The following is a 13505-nucleotide window of genomic DNA, read 5'->3' on the forward strand; positions in this document are numbered from 1 at the left end:
GATTTTGTAGTATCAGGAAGCTTGTTATTAACTTCACTGCTCCTCTCCATTTCCAGGTTATTTTTAAAGCCAGCTGAGCACCATGGGCCTCAGCAGAGATTGTTGTAGGGACCATCTGCTAACAGAGGAACCTGATAATCTGTCCCTATATTTCATTTCCGATCCCTTACTTGGTCACTCTGACAAGCATCTTGGATTTTTAAAGTCAAAAACTTCTTGAAAGTTTCAGTATATTACGCTGACCTTAGACCAAATAAAGCCTATAAATATATGTGTATATGTGTGTGTGTGTATATATATATATATATATAACCATGTTGTAACTCCACAGGATTTTTTAGACAAATCACAGCTGAGATAAAAGGAGGTAAAAGGTGCTTTTCTTCCCCCATTTTCTTGTCACCTGTCATACTTTTTCCAACAGAGTTCTCAAGACCACAGCTGTGCCAACACTAACCCTTCCTGGAGACGGCGCATAATGCTGGAAACAAGCTTCTGAAGATTCAGGATAAATCTTCTGGTCATCGCACACATGAGAATGAAGCCTTCCTCTGTCAACGCCTTCCACAAGGTCTCATCTTCCATGGTTTCAGTTCAAAAAGGCCTCCCAAAACAATAAAACTCAAAACCCACCACCACTAAAAAAACCAAAACCACAAAAAACCCTAAAGGAACAAACAAATAAACAACCAAACAAAAAAAATCCCCAAACCAACACAAAAAAAGCAATCATTTTGCCTGTGATTTATAGAAACTTCACAGCCTTCTCACTGACCTCCCTGTCTCCTCTCACAAATGTCTCAGTTTTGGAAATCTCCTGTGACAGAAGAAACATGAAATAAAGTTAGCTGTTGCAACTTTCTTTTCACCAAACTAAAAACCATTCATGTTATAAAATCCTCAACTAAGGCACGTGATAACCATATCGAGGGCAAATCCTTGATACCCGAAGAGTGAGCTTGTACTGTGTAAACTGCCGTGTCCCAGATGATGCTTTAATGAAGAGCATGGTGCCAAATTCACAATGCAAGCTCGTATGTGATTGTAACCAGGTGAACAGATCTTTGGTGTCATTTCGTTCATGTTATAAAATACATTTTAATCCCCACACTTCAGTGATTATTAAGCCTCATGTCACACCAGTGTTTTCTAAACTTCAAAAATGTAGAAAGAGAAATCTAAAGGTTTCTTACCTTCTAAAATAAATTCTTCCAAACTCCCATTTAATTTCAGAGCCATACTGTCAATCTTACATTATAACAACTGGTTTTCCTGGATTCAAGGTACTGCTTCAAGTAGCATTCTTGAAGACAGATTATTTTCTTTTCCTAGCCTTCCCTCCCCACCTTATTTTTAGAATAACAGACCTAACCTGCTAGCAAAGCTAACCTTGGATTTTGAGGGGCAGAAATTAGGGTAGGGGCTTTTTCACATCTCCTGAGAAGTGGTACTTGTCTGATTCAAATTTATTTTTAGCTTCTCAGCGACAGAGATGCTTATTCCTGTTTCTGTTGAGACTTTCAACACTTTTGGCTTCTTTTACAAAGTAATCTCCACATCTCTAGCGCACAATCCCCTTACGCTCTTTGTGGAAGCCTCCTTTCACTCATCTACAGCATTTGCATCCAGTTTAGTTTAGAGACAGGTTTGCTGTCTCCATCTGTCAGTTTTAAAGTTCATGTTTAAGAAAGAGGACTGGAAAAAAAATTGACAGAAAGAGTAGAAAACCAAAGAGAACTTTGCACCTCCAATTCATACAGGAGCAATTACTCTATAATGTTTTATATGAAAATTAAAACTGCATTGTTTCTTTTTAAGGCATGAGCTTCTAAAGTGGAAAAGCACTGTTAGTTGTGGAATAACTGGTCTATAGTCATAAGACGCGGTATTGTCAAAAGCCTACCTTCCTGGTAAATGTAATTGTTTCAAAAATTGTTGTATTTGCTGTGTTTACAGAAATAATGTTAAATTCTCCACTGAGGAGTAGGCTTTCTCCACTTCTGCAGGATATGATACAGTTTGGATTGACTCAGCAGCAGCTCTTATAGTGACTTCCAATCTGGGAGACATCTTTATTTCCAATCCAGATGAAAAAATGCTTTCTCAAAAAGAAAACAGGTCACAAGACACAGCAATTACTCTTTAAAATATTAGAGAACATGCTTTTTCACAGGCTACACATAGGGTACAGTTTCAGCTTGCTACTTTCAATATTCACAGTAAAATACTTTTGAAAAATAATCTATTTAAGTGTGGCTTAGAGCCATCAAGTGCCAGTTTATTTTGTTCTGCAGAAATACTTATGAGATACCAAATGCCAGCTGATTTACTCTTTTTGTGTTCAGACTTGCTCGACCAGTTGTGCACTACATCAGCGCTGAAGAGGCTCCTTGGAAAGCTTGAAACTTCACAGTTTTCAAGTTTTCCAACTGAAGCTCTACATTAAAGAATAAACGCAAAGCTCCAGTTCTCTAGACCTGCAGGATAAGACACCGGTCATCAGGACAGCTTGTATCGTGAAGAGGCTGTAATGCCCTTTGGTTCAGGATATCCATATTGTATGGTAAGACTTCCCCATTCAGATGGATTGTCCCAAATGTCTACAGTCAAATTTGTGGAGAAGGAACAGTGAGGAGACCAGTCAGTTTGATCTTGTTGATTCCTCCGTCCAGGATGCAGACCCTTGGGTACTTGTTTTTCACTAGATGAGCTGCAAACTGAAACAGATATATCATTAGTGCACTGCATATTATAGTCATTAAATCCAAATAACATTGTGTTAAGTAAGGAAAGCTAAACAAAAAATTATTGGACCCTAGAAGTTCTTTCTTTGCACCAACTGGTCCAGCACAGGAACCCATGGCTGTGTTCAAACAGCTGGGATGGATTTGGTGGTCACGAAAGTGTCACTCTGAAAACCCTGAACTTTATTTATCTCTGCCTAGGCAGGATTTTACCTCATTTTAATAGGATTATTTAATCTCAGAGTAATCACTGGAACCCCTCCCAAAGTATGAAATAACAGATATTTTTCCCCAAATTTGGGGTCTGGCAGCTGTGCTCTCTCCTGCACCTTCCCCCTCCACATACCCAAGTTCTCGAGAGCTTCTCTCCTCAATTAATTCATTCCATAAACCAAACACACGAGTTGTCAGTTTCTGTGTAGCAACTCTTCATGAAAAGTTGCTACACTGATGAAGAAACAATATTTTGTGTATCAAAATAATGACACTGATTAAAAAAATTAAAATAACCAATTACGTAGCAAAACGTCAAAATTCCAAACCAAAAGAATATTTTCTGTATCACATGTCAAATTTCCCTTCTAAATACTGATTGCAGTACATTAAAAAGCAAGCCACCGAACTGGATTAAAACGAGAGAAACTACAGTAGTTTTTCCTTATTTCCAATAGCTGTGAGAAAGACTATCCTGCCATCCCAGTCTTCAGATTGTTGCTTTACACTTGATTGACAAAGTACCATTTGTAAAATCATCGAGTGCTTCAAAATGGGCCACGTAAAATGTTCCCAATTACCTTTTTGACCACTGAAAATGATTTGTGATGCTACTCCAGAACCCAGTGCAACCATGATGTCCAAATAAGTAACTTTGCGCAAACAACTTAATTACCAACTCAAGAACAGCAGTGGGCACTCCATCCAAACTTAGTACATGGGATTTCTTTTTACATTTACATTCCTTCTAATTACCTTTGACAGTATAACAGATACTAAGGCAGAACAAGATGTACTACCTGATCACCTTGAAATAACTAGTCTTGAAATAATCTCCTTCACAGGCAAGAGTTCATAGTGGTAAAGTTTTAAACTCCTTCCACAGCCAGATATTTTATGTATGTAAGGAATTAATTTCTGTCCACTTATGTGTCAAACACAGCTACTGCATTCCTTTTTCTGTGTTTCAGGATGGATTTAACCAGGGAGTGAGCAACTAGTAGATGATCTGTAATCACTGAGAACTTGTTGAGGCAGAATAAGGGGTCAGTGGATCAGCGAGGACATTTTGGCTGTCATGTTTGTTTCACGTACTTGCCTAAGGAAGACCAAAAGTAAGTTCAAGCATCTCTTATTTGCTAAGTACAATGTCCCATGTGTCAGCAGAGAGGTTCCATTTTCTGTCTACCGATAATTTCAGACTTCTGATAATAAACTGTAAACTCTGCTCCAAGTTTTTGGATGCCCTAGCCATAATATAACTACCATTCCATGTAATCTGAAATGAAAATATGGAAACAAATGCTTTGTATTTAGGGTTTAAGCCTGTGTCCCACCCTATTTTAGAACTGCTTTAGTAACCAAGGTATGGTTGGAAATTTTCTTCACTGTATACGACAAGAGGTTCCTTTATAACCTTATGGGGAGGAATCCTTCGCTTTCTCTGGGGCCTCTGCAGAGCATGCAGTGCAGAATCTGGGGCTGTTAGCAAATGACAGGCAGAAAGCACAAGATGATATACCGCAAGATGAACTGCCTTTTTTATTTTTTTAAAGCTGTCACAGAACTGTCTGCAGTTGTCTACATAGTTTTGGTGAGAAAGGCTGCAAATACAGCTCAAAAATCTGCATCTGGACATCCAGCCAGGGAAAACCCAGCGAGCAGGGAAGATACTCTAATACTTTTGGTACCTCACTGCTGTGGCAATCAGTTGCAAGTCAGGGGCCCAGGGGCATACACATTGCCATAAGCTGAGAGCTGCCATCCAACTCCAAATATCAGCCTCCAAGAGCTTTGCACATACACCTGTCCGCACACTGCAAAGAAGAAAAGAGTCAAGGTCTAACTCCTAGGGTACTAGGATTTGATCCGGTTAAACATATTCCTAGTTTTACCTTCTGCCTTCCCCACATCGTGTTACTCAAAGTAGAAACAGTAACTTTTGGTAAAGAGTAGATTTAGAACTGCTCATCTTACTAGCGCTGCAGTCTTCCTAATTAAAGCTTCGACTTTTTATAGTTCTGTTCCTCAGCATGTTTGTGCTTTCCTCTCCCAGACACAGGAGTCGTCTGTCACAGACAAGAACAGGAACTTGTTCACCATGTTTCTGAAATGTTCCAACACCACCTGGTATCTTTCCCTGCCAAAATCCACTGTATGAAGCCAGTATTTTCAAAACACATGGAAGTGTTGTTTCTGGCATGTGCACTGATGGAGGGGCATGACAGGAAGAACTATTTGAAATAGCTACATAGATTTCCTCTCCAGCATGACCTTCATTTATGTTCAAATATCAGTAACTTAAATGCAAGAAATTAAGAAAGACTAAATAAAATTGTTACCTAAAAACTTGGAAAAAAAAAAAAAAAATCAGTGATCGAAAAAGAGCAAAATTTCATGCATCAAAAAAAGGCAAAGGTGCTCTTCTGAATTGATGCCACAGACTTTCTATAGCAGAAACTGCCACCTTGGACTTCATGCATGGGCTCTATTTCCTTTATAAATGCTATCATAAAGTGTCAACTAGAAGTTTAATAACAGGCACCTGAATATGTAATTTGCAGTCCACTAAATAACCTAATTTACAGAGGTGCTCTTAAGACAGAAGATAACATGGTTAGGAGATAAGCAAGTGGGTTACATTGTCCTTAGTAACTTAGTATAGCACCTACATTTTAAAAAGAGAGTTATTGAAATGTATAAAGGTAGTGCACAATTAAATTTCCATTATACAGGTTGATTTTAAACAGAAATAAACCTTCGTCATTTATAAGGTGATTACACTTTCTCGACTTTATCAGAAGCTTGTGTTGATGTTACTTCTGAGATATATCTGTTTCCCCATACCACCAATGGATCTCAGTCCTCTGCGATGTTTCAGTTTTCCTTTAGACAACACCACTTGGGGAAATGGAGTTATGTTTTTCTGAGGTAGAGGATTAAAGGGATGCTATAAGACTTCAAGCTTTTTCCTTTCTGCCTCAAGTGGTCTTCCCTCAAAATGTACTTCCCAAGAAGTTCTGTCACTGTGTTTTTACTAGCTGCATCTAGCATTTAAATTGAACTTCCTCTTGCTATTATACTTTCACAGCAAATACTATATTTGAAAGGATGAATATCTGAGCAACTTGTTTAATGACTATTTGTGATGGCTTTGGTGAAGTCTTCGGAAACACTGTTCCTTTATTAAGTACTGCATCAACAAATTTCACATAAAACGCCCATCCTGGTGAATATAACTGAGTCAAAAAATTTTCATTTGCATTTGAAAGCAGTCAGCTAGGACTCTCTCATGCAGATATAAGAATTCATGCTTTCAAAGACAGACAAGATCACAGCAGATTCATGTCACAATTTGGGCAAATATTAAACATGCTCCAGGTATCTCCCCTATTCAACATTTTTTTTAAACTTCCCTTTTAAGACTTGTTTCTGCAGTGTTTTATCACACCTATCAAGTTTCTCAACCTGTTTTTCTGCTTTTTAAGCTTTGAACCAATTCAGATAAGCCACATAACTATGTAAAATTATTGATTCTGAAACATGGGCCTGAAAATTCTGTGAAAGCTGCCAAAATGGAAAGTAATTGTTAATATATACCAAGTCAGCAGCAGAAACGAACAGGGAAGCTTCTTGTTTCTTTTCTATCCTTCTGAAGTAGGTGGGATTCTTCCAAATCTCAAAAGAAGGTTTGGTTTTAGGGAGAGGTTGCAGTCAGTACTTGTTCTTCTAAATCAATTTCAAAACATAAGTCCTGTGATAAATGCCTGATCTCTTGCATACAGATTCATAAATCGCTTTTCTTATTCTGTCTTTCTGTCACATTGCTGTTGCTCTCAATACAAACAGAGTAACAGGACTGCTCCTTTAAGTACCATCAAGAACCTTAATAACCTGCGTACTGCAGCATTTATCAAAATGTTTCTACTACCCTGTTCCAAGCAGTAAAATCACAGCTTTCAAGTGTGCTGAATGTATCATACCAGGCACATCACATTTTCAGACTGTCTACAGCTGAGTTTTATAACACAACCCAGCTTGAGCAGCATCGTTCCGCAGCCTTGGGGCTGGCAGCAGGGTTGCTGAGTACACATCAGCCACTTTCACAGACATTCTTGTGACAGGCTGTGATTAAAGGGCAAGTTGGGAGGGAAGGAAGAGCACATACTGTACCAGAATACCAAAAAAGACTGCTATGACAAATGTTACCAGGGCATTAATGTTAATAGCATACTCTGAAAGAGCCAGAAGAGATACTTTAGAAGCTGGAGGAGAAATATTAACCAAATTTTGTTGCACTCATGCATTGCCATAAGATCCTTATTAGTTTTTAATTTGTAAACACATGCTATGCAAACCTCTCAGGGGCTGCAGTCTGTTTTGCTGTATGATTTCAGTCAAGGATTCACCGCTCTGAAAGCACACCATCGTCCAGGTGATGGGTCTAGAGCTTTTTAAATAACACTTTCTGTATGCCACAAAGCAGACAAGATTATTCTTAGTCATCTACTTCTTATATTAAAGGGTTCCAGATAAATGAAATAGCAATTTAACACCAAGGGAAAGATAGGCACCTGAACCTGTATCAACAAAACAGTGCCTAGTTAATGGTTACAGTATTAGCATAAACTAAATGGAAGTACAAAACACAAGAAGCAAAACTTTGTGCAAACGGACACTATGTAAAAAAATAGGGTACAAAAAAGAGAGAGCACACAAAAGAGAGCACACAAAAAGAGAGGAAGAAGAAAAAGAGAAAGGAGAAGAGGGAAAAGAGAGAAAGGAAGAGAGGGGAAAAGTGCACGCGTGAGAGAAAAAGAAGCACTAACTGCTCTAACAAGATCAAGGAAAAATTCTTCACATGCAGACCTGGCCAAAAAGGAGCACTTTCCATTCCATCAGTACAAAAATACAGCACTAACTTAAAGGACTTACATGGAAAGATTTGAAAACGAGCCTACACAAATAGGTATTTAATAGCTGATTTCAGAATAAGTTTGACTGAGAAAGAGTAAACACTCAAATTTCTCCAAGTAATAAGTTTCAAACACCTGTATTTTTAGCTGTCCACTTAGAAATGATATATCAAAAAAATACCCAACAGAGAGTGAGTGCTTGAAAATGAAACTCAATTGCAGAGATTTAGCTGTTGCTACACCGCTAATTTATACTGACAAAAACCTAGTTTTGATTCAACAGAAAATAAAAAAGCTCTTAGTGAACAGAAATATGTAGTTTTAAAAAGATGCATAACAGCTGGCTTGAATATAAAAAGCAAGCATGAGTCTTTCTGAAAGATTCTACCCCCTCCAAGTCTAAAGAATGTCCTAGATGTTAAAAAAAATGTTCGAAGAAATACTTGGTAGTGAAAAACTTTTTCTTTGTGATTTACAATGCTTTTTATTAATGCTACCCAAACTGGGGTCTTTTTGTTAACCACAGAGATGGCTGATGAGGAAACCTCTGGTCAATCCATACAGAAACTACCAGATCTTAGATATTACTGAGGCCATGCCTACCCTGCCAGTTTTGTCCTGTTTCTTAAACTCCAGGACAAAAGCCCTCGGACCTCCCACAGAATGGATATTCCCTCCTGTAGGAATCAAATACAAGCTTGATCTCTTCCTCTTTGAAGGCAACAAAGAGGCCCAGATGATTCCAGTAGGCCCTGAGTCTGACTGCAGAAGGGGGGGTGATGCCATAACAAAACAAACATGAAAAAAAGCCATTGTGGGAACCATAAGGAGCCACTCCTTCTCTGCAAAGAGAAAATACCTTCAGTTTTCATTCCACTTGTTCAATCACTTTTCTGCAGAATATTTACAAGCAAGTGCAGAATCTAGAAGATGTATAGTGGACACATATCAAGAAGTTAATTGCCTAATTTCTATTTACTTTAACCCCAGCAGTTTCATTTGGCCCTTCTAACTAAACCTGTCTTTAGAAGCACAAATGCACCTGCCCTTGAATATTCTCTGCAACACCTTATCTCCAGATCACCCTATGAAGTTTCAGGGGTATCCATTTGGGTTTTTAAGACGGTTTCATAACAAGAGACCAGCTCCAGCATGCAGGGACTTGCCTCTCTGGCAAGGGCTTTATAAAAGGCCTGAGGAAGATGACAACAAAATCACACAAATTCAGCGGTAACTGGACACTTTTACTTAAGTGTCTCAGCCTTCGTATAAGAAGAAATGCATCTTTTATAGTGTGCTGAGAGAGAAAAAAAATATTACTTTCATATATATAGAGAGAGATTTTTTTTTTCCTTTTTCAGGCTAGGAATACGTTATACAAAAAGAATCTTGAACTTGACCCTCTCCCTCTTGCTTTGAAAAGGGTCAGAAAGATCCCATGGAAAATCAGGGCTGCTTGTCTTTGCTTTGGAGATAGTTCATATCTTTTAATCTGTTAGCTACTGTGATGCAATAAGAATGACTACTTTGCTTCAGTAACTTGCAGAAGTTGTCTAGACAATGTATTTATAGCAACATACCTTACCTAGATAAAAAATAATCAGTGGAACAATCAGAAGTTACAATTTAGAATTTATTTCCCTGTGATGAAGACAGATGTTTTTTAAGCTTTGACTTCCAGCTTATCTGTCTTTTTCCAAGGCAAGAAATAAAGGAGTTGCTAATTATTAGACGGATTAAAATATCCTGCGTACTTTATTCTGTTATAGCATTTAACTGACAATAAACCACATATACTAAACCACTGGGGAAACACATATATATTAAACAACCACACCACACAAGTAGAATCGTGTCACTGTCAAAACTGAGTTGCTGGAGCATGATTTAATATCACGTAAGGTATTTCTCCTGTTCTAATTTCAGTCAACATTGCAGTAATACAGACAAAAAGTTGGGAACGGAAACAGATAATGATTTAGCACCTCAAAGCTGATTGAAGGGAGATGAAGAAGTAATGTCATCTTCCCCCCCACCAAAAAAAAAAGACACAAAAAAAATCCCCTTCCTACATTTGCATAACTTTCTATGATCTGCCTTTGCACTTGCTGACTTTGAAAGAGACAAAAATCAGGAAACATGCTATTTGCCATGCACCAGAAAAAGCTACAGTTGAGCACTCATTGCCTATTGAAGTATCATACTCCCAACTGTAATAATCGCCTGCCCATACTAGAATTTACAAGGTACTTATCTCTGAATGGATGTGGGAAAGGGGAATTTAATTCAATTAAGAGATGCTGCCACTTAACATATTTAAAAGTTAAAAATCAAAACAGAATCCGGTTTATTAACTTCAGCATAATGCCTTTTATGTAGATGTTTCCTGCTGTTTTCAGAGACAAACAAGTGTCTGCTCTGTTAACAAGTGCCCAGAATCTCCTAGGAGGAGAAAGGCTGGCACCAAGTGAGAACCAGCCCAGACGAAGGAATATTCTGCAGAGAAGGGCGAGCCAAGCACCACCACATGATGCCCAGTGCAAGCTCCTCACATCAGCCAATCTACTCATTTAACTTCAAGGCTGAATAAATTAAATGGTTTAACAAGCAGGATTACTCTATTTTAATTCTGTCCTAAGGAAGTTTTCAACTGCGACGCTGCTGGCTCCCTTTGCCTCCTGTTGGAACAGCGCTGTGGTGAAGTTTTCAGTTTTCCCTCTCGCCAACCAAGTTCTAGGCAGCATTTTCTTTCCAATTTTATGTTTTATCATCTGGCACCAAATCAAATACAAAAGATGGAAACAGAAGTATGAAAAGCAGAAAAAGGCTTTTTCTACATGTTTGTTCAGTACACTCAGCTTTGCCTTTAAAAAAAAAAAATTAATATATTTAAATGATGCCAAGTAGGCTACTAATTGAAATGCAATTGAAAGATTCTACCTTTTGACTACAAACAGCCTTATAAATAATAATTGTTTTTCCACACTTACCCCTATCTTTCTCAGTCCTGTATAAATTTAAACCAAACATCTAACAGTGCCAATCACCATATTTTTAATAGAGTAAATATCAGTGAACTGCTGAAAAATTCTCCTTTACAGTGAAGGGTACAAGTTGTGGCTCATTCCTTTTCAGCTGGAAATACACAACTTTGTTTAGAAAAAATACATTTTAAGCTGAACATCTTCTAACATTTCTTTGGACAAAAATGTTTTTGTTTCCACGCATTTGCTTTTGCAATTATTCATATGATTGGACTGCCTAGTAAAATTTTAAAAGTAATAGCTATTGTTCTTGTCAAGCCTCAAACTACAGAGTTTTGGATTGCTTAAGTTCATTAATAGTGGAGATAGTTCTATGCAGCCATGCAGAGTAAAACTGAAATTTGCCTTAAAAAATAATCCACAAAAGGAAGGAGTTCTAAGATTTACCAACACAGTCAAATTGAGGATGGTTTCATACGTACTCTAAGCGTGTGATAGAGGTGCCGAGTCCCTACTAGTATTTAGATGCTAGTATTTAATTATTTTGTGGTCAAACCGGTCAATCCAGTATTTTGTTGCAATTTAAAACTCTGCACTCTTTAGTTAGACTTTACAGAACTCTAAAGGCAAATCAAGAAGCAAAGCAAGATTTCTCTTTTATGGAAAGCTATAATATTGACAATTCCAGGTAAACAGCGTAAACTTTGTCTCAGTTGCAGAAAGTCTGTGTTGGAGGATAAGGCAGCATCCCCTCACTTGACTGAAATACTTGCACTTACTAAATACACTGCAAGTTTTCTTTTGCTGCACTGCAGAGGAAACATCCAATTTTCATTTAACAAAACATTTAGAAGCCAAAGCAAATCTAAGTTTGCATAACAAGTGTCATTACATTACAGGAAAAATTGTATCTTCTCAGCTATGGTGTAACCCACAACCCACACTGTTTGCCTTTGTCTTTCGTTCCTTCAGACACTTGTTTCAGGTTGTTTCTGCGTTCTGTTTTAGACATAACACTTACAGTGTTCCTTTATTTCAGACAAATCAACTCCCAGAAAATTACTTGGTAGTAAGTGGGATATCTCCCATAGAGATACTCATTAGTGAATACCAAAGCATTTTCTTTTTCCTGTTCGTATTCCTCAGGATATTAGTGAATGGTTATGCTCTTACTGAGAAAAATTCTTATGTTCAGCGTTTTAAAATGTAATTGTTGAAAGAAGCTGCATAACCCAACATCAAACAAGTAAAGCATCATTTAAATAATATCAATTTGGCTCTTAGCATTTTATGCATTTTGCATTTGTTCCTTTGTAGGGGGGGGATTAATGCATTCAGCATTTAGTGAGCTATTCTGATTATTCAAGTTCATTCATTTCACGTTGAAATACTTATCATAGACTTACCCAGATATTCACTGACTGAAACAATGAGATTTGCCATACAGTCTCTTTTATGCCATCTCTGTTACTATTTAAGAGACATGATAGACATCACAAGGTCATTTTCTAAACGATGAAATACAGGTTAATAAAAGGGATTTCTCACACTATTTACAACTCCCTATACGTATAAAACGCTCCAATATTTGTCATACTGATGCTTCTGCTGTCCATTGCGTGAAGACCTTTTAATGGCCCAAGTCCTCCTTGTCATACCAGGGTTACAGTTCATGCCCTTTGAGTAAATAGGCTTAAGAAACTGTGGTGTACTAGGTACACCATACCTAAGAGTATGTATTTATTGAAAAAAGCAAACCAAACCAAAACAACACTTTCCTGCACCTCAGAGAAAGAACTGTAAAAGAAATACTTTTACTTGTTATTCTGCTGGTTCACAACACCACCAAATATTTAGTTATAAAAACAAATGTGGAAGTCTGAATATTCTCCCTGTCAAGTTAAGGGCACTGACGATAAAAGTATCATATGAAAGTTACCGTTCTCCATAGGAACCATTCTCCAATTTAGTGAGCACAGTTGCATGAGCTAAATGATTCTAAAAAACCAATCATTACATTGTTTTTTATTAGCAGGAACATGAATTATACCTTATTTCCTTTGGACTTCATAACATACCTGGCCCCACCCTACTTATCTTGTGTGTTATTCCTCACACCACAGAAAGTAAACACAAGTCAGTTTTGAAAACTATATCTCATTGATGCACATTAGAAGTGCTGATGACACTTCTACAACATGACCAAAAAAAAAAAATTAACGCTGAAAAAGGTAATGTTAAATAATTTCATTGCAAAATGTCAACTTTCTCAGTTGTTGATCACTTGAAGAAAAAAACATTTTTGTCTAGAAGCGGAAATGAATAACAACAAAAAAAATCCCCCCAAACCCCGTTGTCATACCCGAAGTTACTAACCTGAATTATCCAGACTCTAGCATTTATTTACTACTGTCTGTATTCATGGCATTGGTGTATTTCTAAGTATAAAATATATGTTATAGCCATATACTTACAGCAGCCGTGTTCTTCACTGCATTTCCTACAATCACCACAACTCTTCCTTTAAAGCTCTGGAGCGTGGCCGTTGCCGGGCACTGGACGAGATCCCCTTCTGCAGTAAATGCTGATGCAAAGGGGACGTTGATGCTGCCAGAAATGTGGCCACGGTTAAAGCTGAGGAAGATCAG

The 13505-nt window shown here is 37.7% G+C and overlaps 1 protein-coding gene across 3 annotated transcripts in view; it reads right to left on the reverse strand.

Moving 5' to 3' along the window:
• Positions 1-2067: 2067 nt before the first annotated feature.
• TBCK (TBC1 domain containing kinase) overlaps positions 2068-13505 on the reverse strand; it is a 101241-nt gene continuing 89803 nt past the window's right edge. For 2 of the 3 annotated variants that reach the window (XM_065633550.1, XM_065633551.1), the window contains exons 26-27: positions 13328-13491; positions 2068-2717 (exon numbers count right to left, since the gene is read on the reverse strand). In XM_065633550.1, coding sequence (XP_065489622.1) covers positions 2500-2717; positions 13328-13491 — 382 coding nt within the window. In that variant the 3' untranslated portion in view covers positions 2068-2499. The remainder of the gene's footprint in view (positions 2718-13327; positions 13492-13505) is intronic. The other variant, XM_065633552.1, reaches the window with a different exon arrangement.

The sequence above is a fragment of the Caloenas nicobarica genome, chromosome 4 (assembly GCF_036013445.1).
Source record: "Caloenas nicobarica isolate bCalNic1 chromosome 4, bCalNic1.hap1, whole genome shotgun sequence".
Lineage (NCBI taxonomy): Eukaryota > Metazoa > Chordata > Aves > Columbiformes > Columbidae > Caloenas > Caloenas nicobarica.